The 18,150-nt window shown below is 43.7% G+C and overlaps 1 protein-coding gene across 1 annotated transcript in view; it reads right to left on the reverse strand.

Annotated features, from left to right (window-relative positions):
- Positions 1-17,704, reverse strand: part of syt7a (synaptotagmin VIIa) — a 28,894-nt gene extending 11,190 nt beyond the window's left edge. The window contains exons 1-6 of the mRNA XM_041938663.1: positions 17,612-17,704; positions 17,012-17,091; positions 15,480-15,614; positions 11,900-12,067; positions 9,213-9,629; positions 4,805-4,936 (exon numbers count right to left, since the gene is read on the reverse strand). Of these exons, the coding sequence (XP_041794597.1) occupies positions 4,805-4,936; positions 9,213-9,629; positions 11,900-12,067; positions 15,480-15,614; positions 17,012-17,091; positions 17,612-17,704 (1,025 nt within the window). The remainder of the gene's footprint in view (positions 1-4,804; positions 4,937-9,212; positions 9,630-11,899; positions 12,068-15,479; positions 15,615-17,011; positions 17,092-17,611) is intronic.
- Between the last annotated feature and the right edge of the window lie 446 nt (positions 17,705-18,150).

Below are 18,150 nucleotides of genomic sequence, written 5' to 3' on the forward strand. Positions count from 1 at the left end.
ACTACTCTGGGTGGAAGATGGATTTGCTCCCTGAATTTTCTCTCATCCTCCCCTGACATATGGATGGATGGATGTATGAATGCGCCCCCCCCCTCCTCCTACTCTCTTTGTGACTCTTTTTTTCCGCCTTAGTGCTATCTACTTTCTCCCCTCTTAGCACGTAACTGAATGCATCTCAGCATTCCCCCTGTGATGCGTGGATGAGCGTGGTGGCCACAGGGAGCCGAAGCCTCGGGGACAGTCTTAACCAGAGCCCCCGAGGACACTTCTGATTAGTCTGGCCCGTAAAGCCCCCATCACAGGAGGAGCACTGTGTCAGACTAGCCAAGCATAGCACAATCAATTTACATGTTTATGCACTAACATACATACAGATTACATCATCTGGGAGCGTTATAACAGCAGTTCTTTGTATTATCTAAGAAAACATGGTCTGAAATTACCACCTAAAAACTGTACTCTACTCACTTAGCGACCTCAGAATGACCTAACGATACATTAGCCTTAGCATCCTCCACCACATAAAGATGAAACTCCTCTTCCTCAGGCTAATGCAGTTAGAGCACAAAGTCATGCCGCTGAATAAACAACCATTTGCATTGATTTAGGTGAAAGGTCATAACCGCCATACGCTGTATTTGTCTTCGCCTTTGTAAAGTTAAGCAACGTAATAAGCTCATAAATTATGAAGCAATATTATATAGCCCACTTGGCAATTAACAGACGCTCAGAGAATCACAGAGCACGTCACGTCTTTGAGCGTATACATCTATATTTATCAATATCTGCAAGATGTTTTCTGAAAGAAGAAATAACTCCACTGGCTTACACAAAACGATGTAACATGCATGGATGAATAATTGAAAGACCACAGGCAAGTGGATTGAATGTTAATGTGGCACGAGGATACATCCCGCCTCCCCCGTCCCGAACCTCCATCCTCATTGGGCCGTTCGCTTGCTGCTCAGACAGAGATCTAGATTCAAAGCTCTCGGGGATTGTGGCTTCTCTTTATAGCAACACTGGAGGAGAACGTACAGTATAGGTTCACTGAATCGCAGCAGAATTGTGTGAGTGGAGACCAATGAGGCATTAACGAGCAACTCTAACTCCTAATTAAGCTTTCTAAGATCCACAACCTATGGATGCCTGGGATATAAACATCTCAGCATGTGTGGCCCCAGAATCAAAACAACACATAACTTTAATCCAGTTCCACTGCTACTTAATCGGGCGACTGCTTCTCCCTCTCTCTCGCCTGAAAAACGTGTAACCTTGGTCACTACCTCCAGCTCCTGTTCAGTTAAAACTGTCAGTCAGCTCCTGCCTCACCTCGTAAACAAATGGCCACGGCGAACACTTTCATCCAGCGATCACACACAAGGTCAGTGAAGGAGCGTAATGACTATCACGCACTACAACACCTTCTCATGACCAGTGGGGACAGCGACGTGTTTGTTTGGCTTGCCTTTGACTACAGCCGAGCAACAATGAAGCGTGAACACGCTGCCGAAGGCCAAATGAAAAGCCTCTTTGTTGTTATTTATCAAGTGCTTTACATGCGTGTTCCCGTTAGCGAGATTATTTGCCTAATTGTGGTGCAAGGCCAGGACTATTTCCAGTGGTGGAAGAAGTGCTCAGATCTTTTAGTTAAAAGTAGCGACAAGTAGTATATAGAAGCATGTCCTTAAGCATCAAAGCATTAATACATTATTTGATGCAGCATTTTAAAATTGTAGCTGGTTGAGGTGGAGCTAGGTTTTATTATTTATTATAAACTGCATGTATATGTAGTTTAGTCCATTGGACTTTTCTCTCATCTTTGGGATTTTTTTCGTGAAATATTGCATCATTTTATTTCTTTCTGCCTCAAATATTTAAATGAAACTACCTGAGAAGTTTAAAAAGGAAATATCTTCTGGGCTGAACTGCTAGCAGCTCATGGGTATCTGAATTCTAAGAAGGGTCCCCAATAAATGAAGAGGGTGCATGCCAAAAAGACTAGAAACCACAGGTTTAATCTTTAATGCATTATATCTATAAGTTAATCTATGTTTTGTTATGTAAAATCTATACAGTAACTATTAACTATAGTTATCAAATAAAGTACAAAGAACAGCTCTTGAGTAAATGCACATATTGACTTTCCACCACTGGTTCACTATTGTTGTGCACGACATATCAGCTGAGCAGAGCAGCTCTCTGATCTCCATCACCAGTGGAGAGATTTCATTCCACGTAAGCATCATTTTAATGTTGAGAGTCACATAAACTATTCACATTAACTTCAGAGGCTTTCTGTTTGCCTGAAATCATTTCAGGTGATTGATTTAGTCGAGTAAGTTCACGGGCTATAACATGAGTGATGCAGGTATGGAGATGAGTAATGGGCACATGAAGGACGTGTTTGATGTAAATGCACAGACTGCGATGATATGCTATACGAGGGGTGTGGAGAGTGAGAGGCGAATGAAAGCGCGGCTTTGTCTCCAGCTCGAGGCAGCTCGAGAGCCCCGTTTAGAATGAGCAATATGCCAAGAGTGTGATTGATTAAATCATGGCCAGACATCTGTGAAGTCAGCACTAACACCACAGGGAATGATATACTCCCAGCAAGCTTACACCTTGCATTTCTAATACACTGTGGACTTATAATGTTTATTTGAGCCTCTAAATTCAGCATCCAATTAAAGGGTGGCTAAATCATTTATTATACATTTGAATTTGTAATCTATCATGAAATGAAGAACATTATAAGTGGCTCAAGTGGAATTAGTTTACGGTTCAGAAGAGGGACGCACGTGAGCTCAAAGGCGTTTTACTTCCTACCTCTTCATTGTCCACAGATTGTAAGCTGCCACTCATTCTGTTTTGACTAAAAGATATTAAATGAACCTCAGGTTAATCTATAAAATACCACAATGCACTCAATCACCATTAATCGAGGCGAGTCCTGCTGGCTACGTGCTGGCCTGAGCAGCCCGCGGTTCCCACTTGCTGTTTAGTCTATTAGTGGATTTCACAACCCATTTAAGGAGGTTTCCAGGTGAACACAAAAGCTGGAAAAGCCAGCAGCTCAGCAAATTACACAGAAAATTGTACTCCTCTGTGGCCTCTAGCACTAATCCCGAACAATGTAGATAGTTTTGATGTTCACAAAAGCGACATTCTTACTCAAAGAATACTTTCATGCTTGTTTGTAACTCTATGCAGTGCCGTGTTGACGCTGGGGAAAGGCCACAGGATGCTCGGGGGCAAGAGACTAAAATGAGGCAGACAAACCGGGGACAAATGGCTTTCACAAGGTGTTGACGTAGCATAGCTCTGAAGGCAAATTTGATGAAAAATAAAGGTGCTTATTAGTTCAGTGCGGAAAATTGCTATCATGCTGAAGACACAAGAGACCCTGCAAATGTCTCTTGCACAGCCCACATGTGCAGCTTCATACTGCAGCTGTGTAGACTCGATAAGAAAACAGTTACCATCTGTATTGTAATAGAGCCCTAGTTTTAAATCATGTGTCAAATTGATGAAACACTTGTGAATGAGGAATAATTGGTGTGACGAGTAAATCAGAATTTGTTCACCCTCCCCTGCCATTTTGTTTTAAGGTGTGCGTCATGTTATGTATCTCCAAATTGTCTCCAATTTGTCACAGAATCAAAGTGAGGTTAAAACGACCTAATTGGACCGCAGAGGAAATCGAGTGTGTCGCATCTGCCTAAGGCTGGACCAAACGCAGGATTTCACTCTGGCTCTGTGGTGTTACACGCTGGCGCAAATAATCAAAACCACCATCCATGGCGGAAAAAATGAGCAGCACAAGCACAGCGTGGTTTGAGCTGTTTGTCTCACGCGACGCAGCCGCTGTACTCGTTTGTTAGCCTCAAACTTTTGAACAAAAAACTGGTCCAATTCCTAAACAGAATGCAAAGCTAATTATTTTGGGAGATGGGGCGATGCGAGGGAGAGTGGCGCATCCTTAAAGATGAGTTGAAGTATTTTGGCTTCTAGTGTGTAAGGTGGCTGGCAAGGAAAAGGTTTATTTTTAGCAGCATGTTTATGTAAGTGACTACCATGTTGTGGAATAATGAGGAGGCTCTCTGGGCCCTCGGTGGAGCTACAGAGACGGGACTCTCAGAGCAGCAGAGGGTGATTGAAGGAAGCTAATGAGCAGGAGGAAAAAAAAGAACATACGGGTAGAAAGGACTGGGATAATAAAAGCATGGAAATACAAAGGAAATACGACAATTACCAATGGGAGGTCTCTATAAGGCAGGAGTGAGGGGACAAACAAATAGAGATGAAAATGGTGGAGGAGAATGTCATTGTGATGGGAGAGATAATTATCGTGGTCAGGATAAAAAGACCACCGGCATGAGAAAACACCGTTTTATTTGATTCACTAAAATTTCAGCCCTAAAAGCAGCAAAAAGGACTGGAGTACCAGTAGGCATTGCACTGCTGTGATTTATGAGCTCATTACCGTTTTACAGCTAACATCCAAATTGCTTTATCTCTTAACTCATCTCAGCATTACAGGCATTTTTTCCCACATTCGGTTTCATAGTCAGCTCTCGTTTTTTATTTCTGTAACAGAGCGTCAAGCACTGGTGCTATTTCAGGTGCAGGTCTGTGGCACAATGCACTTAAGCGCAGTGACTCACCGAAAACACTACAAAACAAAACTAGTCTCCTCTACCTAGATTCCAGAACCATCTCTTGCTTTTCTTCGATATCATACCCTTTCATTTGCACTCCATTCTCTCGCATACAACAAGTGCTCTCATACATTATCGGGTACCTCTTCTCAGGAGGGGGCTCCTGATTGGCTGGAGGTGCTGCCTGTGCTGTTTCCTGCAGGTCAGGGATATTGGCAAAGTCATCTTGCTCGGCCACACCAATGGCCAAAGCCAGGACCACCATCTTCCCTTCACTGGCTCCCCATAAAAAAACACGGTAAGAGACAGGAACAGGAATAGAAAGAGAGAACAGATGCAAAGGATAGGGAAATCGGACATAAAGAAGGTGTGGTGCAGGGAGAGAGAAGAAAGGAGAGGTCATTTCAGGTGAAAGCGAGGGCAGAGAGCAGAGATGCGGTGGGACAATAACAGACCATATGAGGGTAAACAGAGGAAGCAGAAAATTGTCATAAAGGGAGAATCTGCAACACCACATAACACCCCAGCAGTAAGCACTTTGTCCAGGGAAGGATATTAAGAAGATACCTTAACCCGAAAGGCCAAATTAATAATAATGTAATGATTTTAATGGAGAGGTGCTGACAACAGGTGCAGGCTGTGTTCACATCATACAGACAACAAATAATTAAAGGAAGTGCTGATGATTAGTTAATGATTGTTAATGGATGTGATATTCAGCAGCTTGCACCTCAGCTTCCACACACGTTAAAGGTATGTACAGGCCTGTGTGCTCACACGCTCGCAAACCACGACACCCACACACTCAGTAATTTATCGAGTTATTCAAGCTGCCTTCTGCTTTCCCTCCAGATTCACCTTTCCCATCGAACATGCCTGTCGCCCTTCTCCAGAGTTAAGATTTAATTAAGCCTCATTAAGGAGATCTGGACTAATTGTTTCTATTTGAGTGACACAGTGTCTTGAGGTGCTCGGTGTGTGTCACCGTTTTCTGGGTCACTGCTCTCTCACTCTCCGTGATGCACTTTCCTCATTTCGTCTTCTCCATTCTGCTACACTTGCTCTCCAAATCCCCTTTCCCCCTCATCCCTATCCTCTCGTCTTAATTCCCTGCCTCCTCATCACCGGCTCCTGCCCTCCTTCCTGTCACCCACACCCACGGTTCTATAGCTTAAGCCTCTGACTGCGTTACAATACCTCAGCTGAGAAAGTACGGTGCTGCCGAGCTGCTGAAAGGTATCACCCTAAACTTCACAATTTCATCTTTCTTACACACTGTCAAAAGCTTTTCTTGCAGTACCATAAATGATTTCCCTTTAATACATGTTTTATTTCGTCTTTTATGTCTCTCCTTCTGCCACAAGCCCTTTCAGATTAACTCCAGTATTCATTCAATGTCATAAATGTGCTAATTTGACATGATTGCATCTGTATTACCAGTATTTATTCATCCATAAATTTTAGCTAACTATATCAACTGTTTATCCTTTTGTTTGAGCTTTTTGAATTGTTTAGCCATTACTTTTAACAAACTATAACCTTTTATCCATTACTTTTAGACAACTATTTCAATCTGTTATCCGTTGCTGTTCGCTAACTTTTTGAACTTTTTATTCATTGCTTTTAGCTAACTTTTTCAACCTTTTAGCCACCACGAGCTAACTCTTTCAACAATTTCTCTCTCCATTACTTCTAACTATTTCAACAACTGATTAATTACTTTTATCTATTAGCTAACTATTTTAACAATTTGTCTATTATGTTAGCTATCTAATTCAACAATTTTTCCATTGCTTTTAGCAAACTTTTTCAACCTTTTAGCCACCACTAGCTAACTATTTCAAAACTGATAAACTACTTTAAGCTAACTATTCACACTGTTAGCTAATTATTTTAACAATTTGTCTTATATATTAGCTATCTATTTTATAACAAATTGTCCATTTTTATGCAGCCTATTTGAACTGTTTATCTGTTACTTTTAGCTAACTAGTTCAGCCTTTCATCCATTACTGTATGTCCATTACAATTAGCGAACTATTTCGGCCATTTATCCACTATTTTTAGCTCATTATTTCAATTGTTAATTTGAGTCTTTCGGCTGACTGTTTCAGCCTCTCTCCTGGCTTGCTGACTAGTTTTCACACACTCAATTGCAACACATGTTCATGTGTTACAGCAGTCTTCTTTCTTTCTATCAATTCGTATGAATTAATTAACTGAGCTACTCCACAATCACATAGCATCAGTAGTCTGTACGATATAATGGTGTAGTGCTTGTACTTATACCTTAAGTACAGTAGAACGGTTATTGGATCCCTCTTCTCCTATCACCTTTTAAGCATGAGCATTAACCCTCAAGAATATTGGTAAAACACTTCAATCAATGCATTGGACATTAAGAAGCAGAGGCGGGAAAGGGAACAGACATTAATGACACTAAGATAAATTATTGATTTTAAGCCAAAAAGCATGAAGACCAATTACCTAAGAGATTGGTCAAATGGCTCCAAAGGAACATCTGTGTCAATCACATCAACACATCCACTGAGCAATGATTCATCGAGATAGGGAATCTGGCCAAGATTGAAATTAACTGGCTTGAACAATGGGTCACGTCTATTACTGGACCGCTTTGTCATCAATCATATTAGGTGTTGCTGTTGCATAGAAGGAAATACAACAATGACCTCAATCTCACATTAAAACGATGAGCGCTATAGTTGACTATTATTGCCGATATTCTCAATGACCTTGGTGGTGGCTTGCGTTTTAACGCTAATGCTCAGTTAGCTGGTGGCATTAGCTCCGCTGTGTCACACTCAAATACCCAGAGAAGCTTTAATGCACATAAAAAATAAAAACCAATGGTGGAGCTACTGTAAAATGAATTCAGTGCAAAGGAACATTAAACACATGTTGTACCTTGACGGTGTCCTTCCTCATCCCTTCATCACCCCCAATCTGCCCTCCCTCCGCTTCTGGCCTGAAGTAACAATATGTTGTGGAAGCAATGGTGCTGGTGACATAAGATCGATGCTTCAGGGTTAACACAAATCTACACACAGCTGCTTAACCCCGGTTCTTGTACTGATGCACAGTGACACGTGGACTGTGTGATGTACACATGCTGACACACATGTCACCAGGCTGGCGGCACAGCCGGCAGATTTACTATTAGCATAGAAGTTTAAGTGATACCAGAAAAAATTGCTGCCATTTTAGTTGCGAATACTCATGAAATACAGATTACTGGTGTGTCTCCTAAGCAGGGTTTTAACAGTCATACCAAAGGATGGCTCAGAAATAACATCATGTAATTGAGTGGGATGGTGTGAATACAAAATATACTGTGACTTTTTATGACACCGTCTCGTGAATATTATGAACTAGCACCACTAGCTCTGTCCTGTAAAGACAATTGCAGCAGACAGGCTGAATGCCATCCAAACAGATGTTACTGTTTAGCAGAGCATAGACTGTAAACATTGAACAGAATGGGATAGAAATAGCCCTCAATATGTCACAACTTCCTTTCCATTTTTCTTCTACATGATGCCATTCATGCTAAAATTAGGGGAACTGCATTTTTACAGCAGATTGCTCAACAAGAAGCTTTGTAATTATTTTCAGCTGATCACTATTATAGCCCTGTGCATTCATATAAATAAATGTTGAAAACTATAATTGCTCGCCATTTATTATTTCATTAAACAGCTGCAGTTGAGATTTGAAAGGAACATAAAACACGTAAAGTAACCATATGTACTGCCTCCCTAAGGATAAAATCTAATAAACATAATCTTGATGTCTTTGATAAGATGAGATGATCCATCTCCTACACAACCACAAGGCAAAGAGCTAAAAGACAACAGCTTATTTACATTTCTAACTCCACCCTTATTAACATTTAGAATCGATTTTTCAGATAAGCCAACCTCTGGCCTCCTCATCTGCATCCAACTTCATCATCATATATTAACGTGATAAGCTATAATACGCACTAAATTGCATTTGTAACGATATATATAGAATATGTCCTTGTCAGTGTTACAGTGAAAGCGATCACTAAACTTAGTGAAAAAAAATCCTGCACATGCTCTAAACACACAATCTCATATAGCCGTGAACCACAAAAACACACACCTACACCTACAATACTCATTTATACACATGTGCACACAAGCATACAGGAGATATTTTGACAGACAGAAGTAATATCCTTCCCTGGATATCAGATGGAAACTGAAAGAAAAACCCCAGAAGAAAAGGCCCAGAATAGTATTTCACCAAGATAAAGGTAAAAGCAGATTAGTCAGTACACATATGTACACTATAGATAGATTGACTATAGACTATTTAATACTAAGATATTATGGGTTTCACATTAAAACAAAGAGATACCTTAAACAAATGCATAAAATAACACCACAGAGCATAGAATAGCATAGCATAGCATATACTATAAAACACAGATAGAGACAGAAGCCTAAGCAGGTGACAGTACAAAAGACTCCATAAACATATGAAGGAAGAGTTGTAGAGACTCACAGGAAGGACTTGACGTCCAGGCCGCGATTCCGGATCTGGTCCATCATGTAATCCCAGCTGCCAGGATTGGCACGTGAGCGCCCTCCTGCTCCACCTCCCCTATAGCGAGAGGCACCTGCTCCTGCTGGGCCACCCCGCGCACCCCGGGGACCGCCTCGTGTACCTGCACCCCCACCCTCACCACTGCTGCCACCTCCCTCTCCTCTCCCTGCACCCCCGCCTCCCCCAGGCTGTCCAGGTGCAGTGTGTAATTGTCCCAAACTCTGGGATGTGGTGGGTGGATGGCCGAGACCGGGGCCTGGTGGGTGGATGAGAGGTTGCTGAAGGCTCTGCTGGCGCAGCAGCGTCCGAGGCCGGGCCGGCCCAGAGGGGATGTGCTCCAAAGTGGATGCATAGGATAAGACTGGATCCCCAAAGCTGGGAGGGCAGAGGAGCAGGGAGGAAAGAGAGCGCGAAGAAGGCCACGGCCGGCAGAGGATAGGATGATGAGGAGGGAAGAAGGAGTCAGACAACACGGAAGAAGAAGAAGTAGATGTAGGAGAGGAGCCGTGGCAAGAGGAGGTGAGTTGGTCAGAAGTTGTGAGGTCAGGAGATGAGACGTAGAAGAGAGGGAAAGAATCATCAGAGATGAGACAAGGTGGCACAGGGCAGTAGGGAGACACAGCAATAGAAGTCAGGTTGACGTCAGGATAGATACAGGAAAGTTCATCCAAACAGGAAGTTGATGATGGTGAGGGGGGGGAGGAGGAGGAGGAAGGAGGAAGAGTGGCATTTGAGGACAAAGTGGAGAAGGAGGCAGAAGGAGGAGCGTTGGGAGGTGGAGACAGGAGGAGGAGGAGAGAGAAAGAGAGCAACGTGAGGCAGCAGCAGTAACAGCAGTAGCAGAAATAGCAGTAGAAGGTGCAGCCTGAGTGGTCGCTGTGTGCTGTGTGCTGCTCATAGGGCTGCGTCGGGCAGCAGTGTGCGGACTGAGAGCTCGCCCTGCGCGTCTGCGTCAGGTGTGTGTGCGCCTTGCGTGTCTGCGCCGCTTGAGCGTGCTGTTTGCGTGAGGGTGTGCTTCGCGCAGGCAGCGGTCGGATGTGCACTGTCCGCACGGGCGTAGTGCGATTCTCCGCCACGTGACCTCGCCGAGGCGTGTGGGTCGTGGCTTTGCAGCTTCCCGGCCTTCTCGATGAGGGTTTTTTTGTCTGAAGAGAGATCCCCATGTCCTCTACTCGTCAGTCAACTTTTCCCATCTCTGTTAGCCTCGCTTCCTTTCTCTCTAAGTCTTTTTCGTCTTTTAAATACATGCTGCACCTCTAGAGACATCCCAACAGCCAACCAAGTCCTACAGCATGACTCCCTCCCTCTGTCAGCCTGTCGTTTTCCACTCCTCCCATTTATAAATGCTGTTTAATTGGCTCATTGCCTTTCTACTTCCAGTAGACACATCAACATGAGAGTGTGTGTCATGTTAATTAAATGCCATCACTCACTTACAGGTACATCATTCTTGTGTTTTGGGGCTCTACAGTATCCTGTATCATCTTTTTTGTATTTTTTTTTCTACTCACTAAATATATCCTCCTCTCTCTCAGATCGCTGTGTAACCCAGACTACCGGAATTAGGTCATGAGAGAGCTATTCACATCAGTTAGGTGCAGTTCACCCCACTCTGCATTACTTCACCTAACAACTTTGCATAAGGCTTTTAGTGTGCTATCCATCATGTTTAACTGTCAAAAATAAAATGATAAAAACGTAAATGGGAGGTTTTGCAGAGATGAAACAGTTAGTGGGCAAAACAGAAGAAATGGAGAATAAGAGGAGTGGCTTTACACAGCGACAGGAAGATGGAGAGAGCGATGGGAGCGATAAGAGCAGAGGGTGACGATGGAGGAGAGACAGAAAATGGGGTGCGAGACACAAACACAAGAGACACAGACACTTATAGCAGCCTGAAAATAGAATCCAATTATAGACAGGGGGCAAAAAGAAAGATGAGAAGAGGAGAGAAGAATGAGGAGTGAGGTAGTGATGAGCGTAAATGTGTTGTGGAGGAAGAAATCACAGGCACGGGGTGCCAAAGGAAGGTGTAAAAAAAAATGACGAACTGAAAATTAACTGCTTCATTTACAACACGCTGAATATAGACCCTAAATCATGTCATACGTCATGGCCGTGGGATACATGCAGTCAGCAACCAACATGCAGCTGACATTTCAGGCGAAATCTTAATTAACAGGCGGGTCTGCATGGTATGAGGCATCATTTCAGCCGGTGTGTGAAAATGAGACTATTTCTGGATTGCATTTGTGAAAGCGCACTTGCAGGCAGCGCAGTTCCTCAAATAAATCAGATCCTCCTGCAGATTCATGCAGGAGCAGCTGGGCCGATTGTGTCAGCTGAAAGTTTGAGTCAGTGTGTTACGGCTCCTGTAACTATTGTTATCTTCTCGTGATGGCGAGAGTTCACATTTCCCCGGTGCTCACACCTTGATCTGTGCCCGCACGCTCACCTTGACACCTGAGCTGCACTTTCCACCCTGCTGAGCTTGACCTGACACTCCCTGAACTGATTCATTCATCTAATCATAGCTGCCGCTGAGGGAGCAGCTTGTAATGATAACATGTGCATAGTAATAATGTGTTTGTTCTGCTGCACAGTCACTCAAATGTTTGCTTTTTTCTACCCGGTTCTGAACTCACTCGCTGGGTCTCAATCCTCCGGACTGCATGTGGCCCTGGACGGTCTGCCACCTCCCGGCCTTCACTCCCTCTGTCACCATGCTCTTCACGCTGTCACTGCGATAAGGACCCCCCCCATCATCCCCATGCCCAGTTGCTGCCCCCTTCTGACCCCCTGACACTGCCCCACTAAGAGACAGAGACAGGGTGCAGAGGTCCCACAGCAGACAGAGGGTATAGAAGAGGGAGAATAACGACAGGCAGAGGAGAAAAAGACCAAAGAGTGTGAGAAAGACAGACAAAACCACGCACACACACACACACAGGATAATAGATTGAGCAACCACATGGCTAAGGAAGTGAGACAGATCAGTAGAGTGTGCGAGGGGGCAGGTCTGGTTTTCAAGGCCAAGCGAGAGGCAGGAGGATGAAAAGATCTGGAGTCCAGTGTGGAGGAAGAGAGGGATGGGGGTGAGGAGAGCAGGGAGGAAGAGGTAGAGGAGGAGAAGAATTTACAGGGAGCCTGTGGAGGGTGGAAAACCAGCGAGACGTCTCTCCTTTGGGCCTGGAGGACCAATACTACAGCTGCCAGCATTCACTAGCGGCAACAGTGTGTGCACTCTGGTTATTATGTTCTCATTCTCTCATTCATTTAGGCATTTGGGGCCTGAGATGTGCTACTACACAAAGCAATTCAATGGCAGCAACTTAGGGCAACGGGAGGACGGCTAGTACTGAAGTGCCTCATGAGCAAATAATCGACTCGTTTGGGAAGTCATCCAAAGTGACATTTGTTTAAATACAAGCGCATTTGTTCCTGTAAAAGATCGATTAAACTCTATTTTTAGATCTTAAAGTGTAATATTTCATTTTTTCATGTCATTTGACCACCAATTAGCATTAATAACAGTCAACAGGAAGTCCTGAAATACTGGCACCGCACAGTATAAAGGATCATAAGGGCAATCTAATCATATCGACCTCAAGAAAAGGTATTAAGTACAGAAATTAATCAGTGTTCATACTTAAGAGCAGTTGTCAACACAGATTTATTCTCAAAACTGGTTTTAGGTTTCAAATGTCATGTCAACTCTGAAAGCAGTGATGATCAAACATAAAGCACAGTAGTGCCCTCTGGTGACATGACTACATTTCATTAATATGCATGGTGCTCCTGCTCGAGGAGACACAAAACAGGAGGCACAGAAGACGTTGTCGCCTGGTGTGTACGCGTGGGATCGGGGGGGGGGTTGCTACACTTGCATCATGTCCCTTTGAAGGTCACCTTTCACATTTAATTCTGACCGATTGACCTGACAGTGCATGTGGATAAGTCATCAATCACAGCAACAGCATGGATGACACTGCTGAAGCAACGGTCAACACAGGAGACATGGGCCTCATTTATCGAGCGAGGCACAAGGTGAACCATCTTTGCTCTTTATTAAAAGTAGGAACACATACATAAAAGGGAGCATGAATCACCGGGATACATACAGCATTCAGGTATCCATCCTGTGTCTGGCTGAACTTCACTGACAGTAGAAGTGGTTTACAAAAGAAATACAGCCACATAATCTTTGACAGTCTTTCACCTTGAAGCTGTCAGACTGATCAAATAAAGTATAATACACAATAAATATAATTCAGCGAACTTGATGCTGAAATTTGAAAAATGGCTTATGTCAGACCACCATGACCATTTTGTCAAGACTGTGTCATGACTGCTGCTGACATCAACTATACAACAAGTTCAATACTGAAAAATGATGGTATTGAACCTTCAATCCAATAAATCCTTAAACATGGAGATTGATCGTGCAGGGTTGGTAACCTGTTTGATAAACGAGGCCCAGTGTCATTACAGAGATTGAAAGCTGCTGATCTCGAGAGAATCTCAAACAGGAAATGATTTCCCAGCTGTCACTTGGCTTCAGTGGCATATTATTGGTTGGAGTCAGGAAGTCGTCCCCTGTCTCTCCTAGTTAGGCATATAATTTTAAAGTTCATAGTGTCTTATTTTAATTGAATGTCAGTGTTTTTACAGACTCACACGCTGCTCATTTCAGCATTACTGGAAAGGGAAATGTTTTTTGTTTTTTTTTTGCTGTTGGACAGAGGAAAAACTTGTGCAGACAGGATCCTTAAGGAACATCCTTAAGGGTTTTTTACAAAATGTACGCAAAATACAAGCATTTGGTTCTAAAGCTGGTTTCCTGAGATCAGCAGCCATCATCTTCAGGCAGAGTTTTCAGACAGTAATCCATATATCCACCGTACTCATAAGCACACTGCTGCCTCCTTTCTCCAGGCAATTTAACACACAGTCCTCAACAGCTAGGTCTATTAAAGATGACCAGTTATTAGACACTTTATCAGACAGGTTCCTGGTAGCAGGATGTCTAAGCTCAGAGTCTTCTCGGTGCCCGGAGGGAGATAGGTATGACCTTGCTACCGCTTTATTGGATTCAAGTGCCAAGTGAGTAAAAAAAATGACTTTTATTTCATCACGTAAAAACACTGTCACCTTATCTCCCAGTATGATGGACAGTAGACACAGTTCAAGTGCTGCAATGTTAGCGCAGTACATATTAGATATTAGGCTGATGGGGATCAGAGAGAAGCCACAGATGATGTAAACCACAGGTGAACACTGGCACCTGGTTTAACGGTCAACCCTCCACAACAACAACAACAACAACAACAACCACAACAACAACAACAACCGGCAAATTTCAGTTCACACAAGCAAAGGACAGGGAGATACGCAGATTACAGAGAAGGTGGGTTAGAGTGTGCACGTCTTTTGGAGAGAGAGAGGCTACGAGGGTTGTCCGTCTCCATGGTTGCACCCCATGGGAGAGAGGTGAGAGGTTAGAGGTCAGAAGTTAGTGGGACCGGCAGGGCTGTAGGGAGTGGGGGGCCATCTGTACTTCCGCGTTCATTTAAAGGTGACAGGATGTGAGGAGTAGCGGCAGAAATTGGCCTGAGGATGTTACAGGGCTGTGTTGCTTTGCCGCTGCAGTAATAGTCGAATGGCTGTCGCGGGGACGCTTTAATGTGCGTGTATGACATTTCCTACACTCACATTTCCCAAGCAGATTATGAGTAATCATTAGCAACCATTTTTGCCCTCCAGTGTGCTAACATTGGGTGGGTTGTTATTGTTGTCGTTATTACTATTGTTGATGGAATTGCATTTTACAACAATAATAAGCTGAGAAATGTGCAGTTTGTGTATATTCCAACACTATGACATTTATAGAATGGACTTTTTTAAAAGGCCTTTGGCTGAATATCCCTGGTTACTCATGAGAAAATTTGGTCCTCAGGACAAGAAAAATAATCAAGATTATGAAACTAGGTGGATTTAATAAGCTGTCAGGCATTATAAAATCCACATCCAATGGTTCAATTTGATGAGGGGCTCATGGGGGGGACTGCACAGCTAGAAAAGGGGATGATGTGAGAAGGGGGGAGGAGAGGAAGGCAAGGAAAGGGAATAAAGGGACAAGGGGGAAAGGGGAGAGTGGCGCTGCCCCTGCCTCGTTACAGCCCTGCTCAGGGGGAAGTCTCTTACCAGCCTTGGACCAAGACTCACTTGAGTGTGAGGCGAGGATCTCCATATGGGGCATAGGGAGAAATGTTTAGTACGAACTCCTTGGGCGGATAGGAGCTCCACCTCTGCTGCACTGTGCTGCTGTCATTGTTATTCCAAAAGTCTCTGTCTAGATCACTGTGGCCAAAGAGAGAGACAGGTCAGAGCAACACAACTATGGACAGCCTTGGCACCAACCAACCATTCGCATGAGGCGCTCCTGCTTTTGGAGACGATGCGAGGGCTTGGTTTGAGGAGGAGGGTCGGTCTTACAGCAGCATCAAACAAAAAAGGCCCAGATTACCATCTATTTCTCCACCTGAAGTTGACAAATCACCATAGTGGTCCGATTTAAAAATAAAACAAATGGGGCAGCCTGGGGGAAAAAGGGATTGACAAAAGCTTTTCATAAAGCAATGTGCTGCAGCAAAGACACAGAGAGATAGAGAAGATAGGCAGCAAGGAAAGAGGAAGTCATAATTTGATGAATACATACAGCATGTGATTACATTCTGTCGATCTAGCACGGCACCACTGATGAAACACATTTGAGTAAACATTCAGAAGTCTGGCGCCCATCCTCGGCGTGAGCGGCGAGAGAGCGCATGAACACATGAGACACAAGGCAGAGAGGTAAATCGCACAGTCAAAGTAGAGGAGGAAAAGGTGAGCAGAATCACTGATGTCATACAAGTCACACGGCAGCGGTCAGAGCTGTAGCACAGGGACAGAGCAGGAGAGAAAGGCAATGCACAAAGAGAAGAAGTTTGAAGCTGAAATGGCCAACAGAGCACACCGATGCTGCTGGAGCCAGTGAAAACACAAAAAATCAAGAGACCAACAGACTCAAGTCAGAATACATTCACATGGCCCATCCTCAGTGCTTAAAACTGTCCGCACAGAAAATAAAAAGTCAACACAGACATCCAAAAAATAGCAGATAGAACAGCAGGCTATAGAAGAGAATAGTGATGAGCAGGTTAATAGAGGCATTTTGTGGAAATAAGTATTGTACTTAGCATTACAGAGCTGACATTTTCTAGTACTGGCCTATAGCCTTGTTTCAACAAGAACAGAAAATACCTTAATCTTAGTTTGAGCCCTGTAAGAAATGTTAGATAAAGAAAAAAGATCCTCCCAAACATTTATACTCCAACAGTTTCACAGAGAGCCTTCCAGCCTCCCTGCGTTTACTTAAACATGCACCATTTGAAGCAATGCAGAGGCGTGGTTAAAGGCCTGCACTTAAGGGACACCTATCTCACAGCCCATAAGATAAGTGCAGGAGCAGACTCGTCCAGCCAAAAGCTTCACAGGTAAGATAATGCAGATTTAATCTATACTGATTAAATCACTAACCTTTCATTTAATGTCTGTCCTGCCATGCTCTTGCAGAGACTGCGCTCTTCAAGATAAAACAACGGGCTTCCTTTTCTGCCTCGTTTGTGCTGTGTGCATCGAGGGACTCAAAGCTGAACCAAACAGAGTTCATTATCGCCGGATTATTCTACCCCAACCAGTTACCAGGCACTTACTTGATGGCTTTCTTCTCCCCTCGCCCACGTGCCGAGTCTGGAGTGTCTGCTGTTTCCACTCCTGGCTTATTTCTCTTCCCCTTGAGCCAAGCGGAGGGAGGGGATGACAGAGAAAGCAGAGAAACAAAAGGTTAGCTTAGATTTGTCCTTTGAGGCTGTGTTTTTTGCTATACTAATTTCAAGTGTAAATGCCTCTCCCATTATCTCAGGAACACTGTGCCATCAGTCCTTTACCCGATGGTCTCCTGATTACACTCATCAAAGTCAAATCAAATCTGCGGTGGAGAGCCATTTCTGACTATGATTATCAATCGCACCACCCTGAAATTTACATGGCAATTGCCTCTTTAAGGTAATCCGCTGGGTACTGGAGAGAAGCCTCTAGAAAGTCCTGCACCAGGCTGATTTCAAATAGCTAGAGCATGACCTGCTGTAACCATGGAAATAATGGCAATTGAAAGGCTTGGGAAAGTGAGGTCTGCTGGGCGCATTCTACTGGAAAAGCTCAGTACAGTTTAAGGTGTTTCACACGTGTCACAATGCAAGTAATCTGTATTGACACTTTGCTACAAGTGGGACAGGGAGGGGATCAGTCTGAACCTGCCCCACCACCCCAAATACCACGCATGTTTCCCTGAAAGTGATGATCTGGTACACAGCGAGGATAGGAGAGGATGGGCGAGGATTCTCCATCCCAGAGAATGAGTGGGAGGAAGCCACACTGAGCTGCCACTGTGGCTTGGCTTGGACAAGCTTAAGTTGGCTGAAGGGCAATTTCCTATGGTAAGCTTCCTTGTTGGGAGCTGAGCATAGAGCTTGAGAATGGAGATCAAACTAGACTGTGGTTATGTATGGACGCGGAAACCTGCCTGCTTCTACTTTACTCTGTATTTTACTATCCATATCTTTACCCTGTGTAATTCATTCAAAAATGTTCCATTGGCAACATTATTGTTAGACTGTTTTTGTATATAATGCCTTTTTATTACCTATTTTGTACGTCTCCTTTTTATTTTTGCTATTATTACTGTCTGAGGCATCTTAATTTCCCCGGTGTGGGATCAATACAGTTATATCTTGTCGTATCTTATGTTTATCTGTATGTAGACTTTCAACAACTTGTACAGCTGCATCAGTCT

This window comes from Chelmon rostratus, chromosome 6 (assembly GCF_017976325.1).
Source record: "Chelmon rostratus isolate fCheRos1 chromosome 6, fCheRos1.pri, whole genome shotgun sequence".
NCBI classification, from domain to species: Eukaryota; Metazoa; Chordata; class Actinopteri; order Chaetodontiformes; family Chaetodontidae; genus Chelmon; species Chelmon rostratus.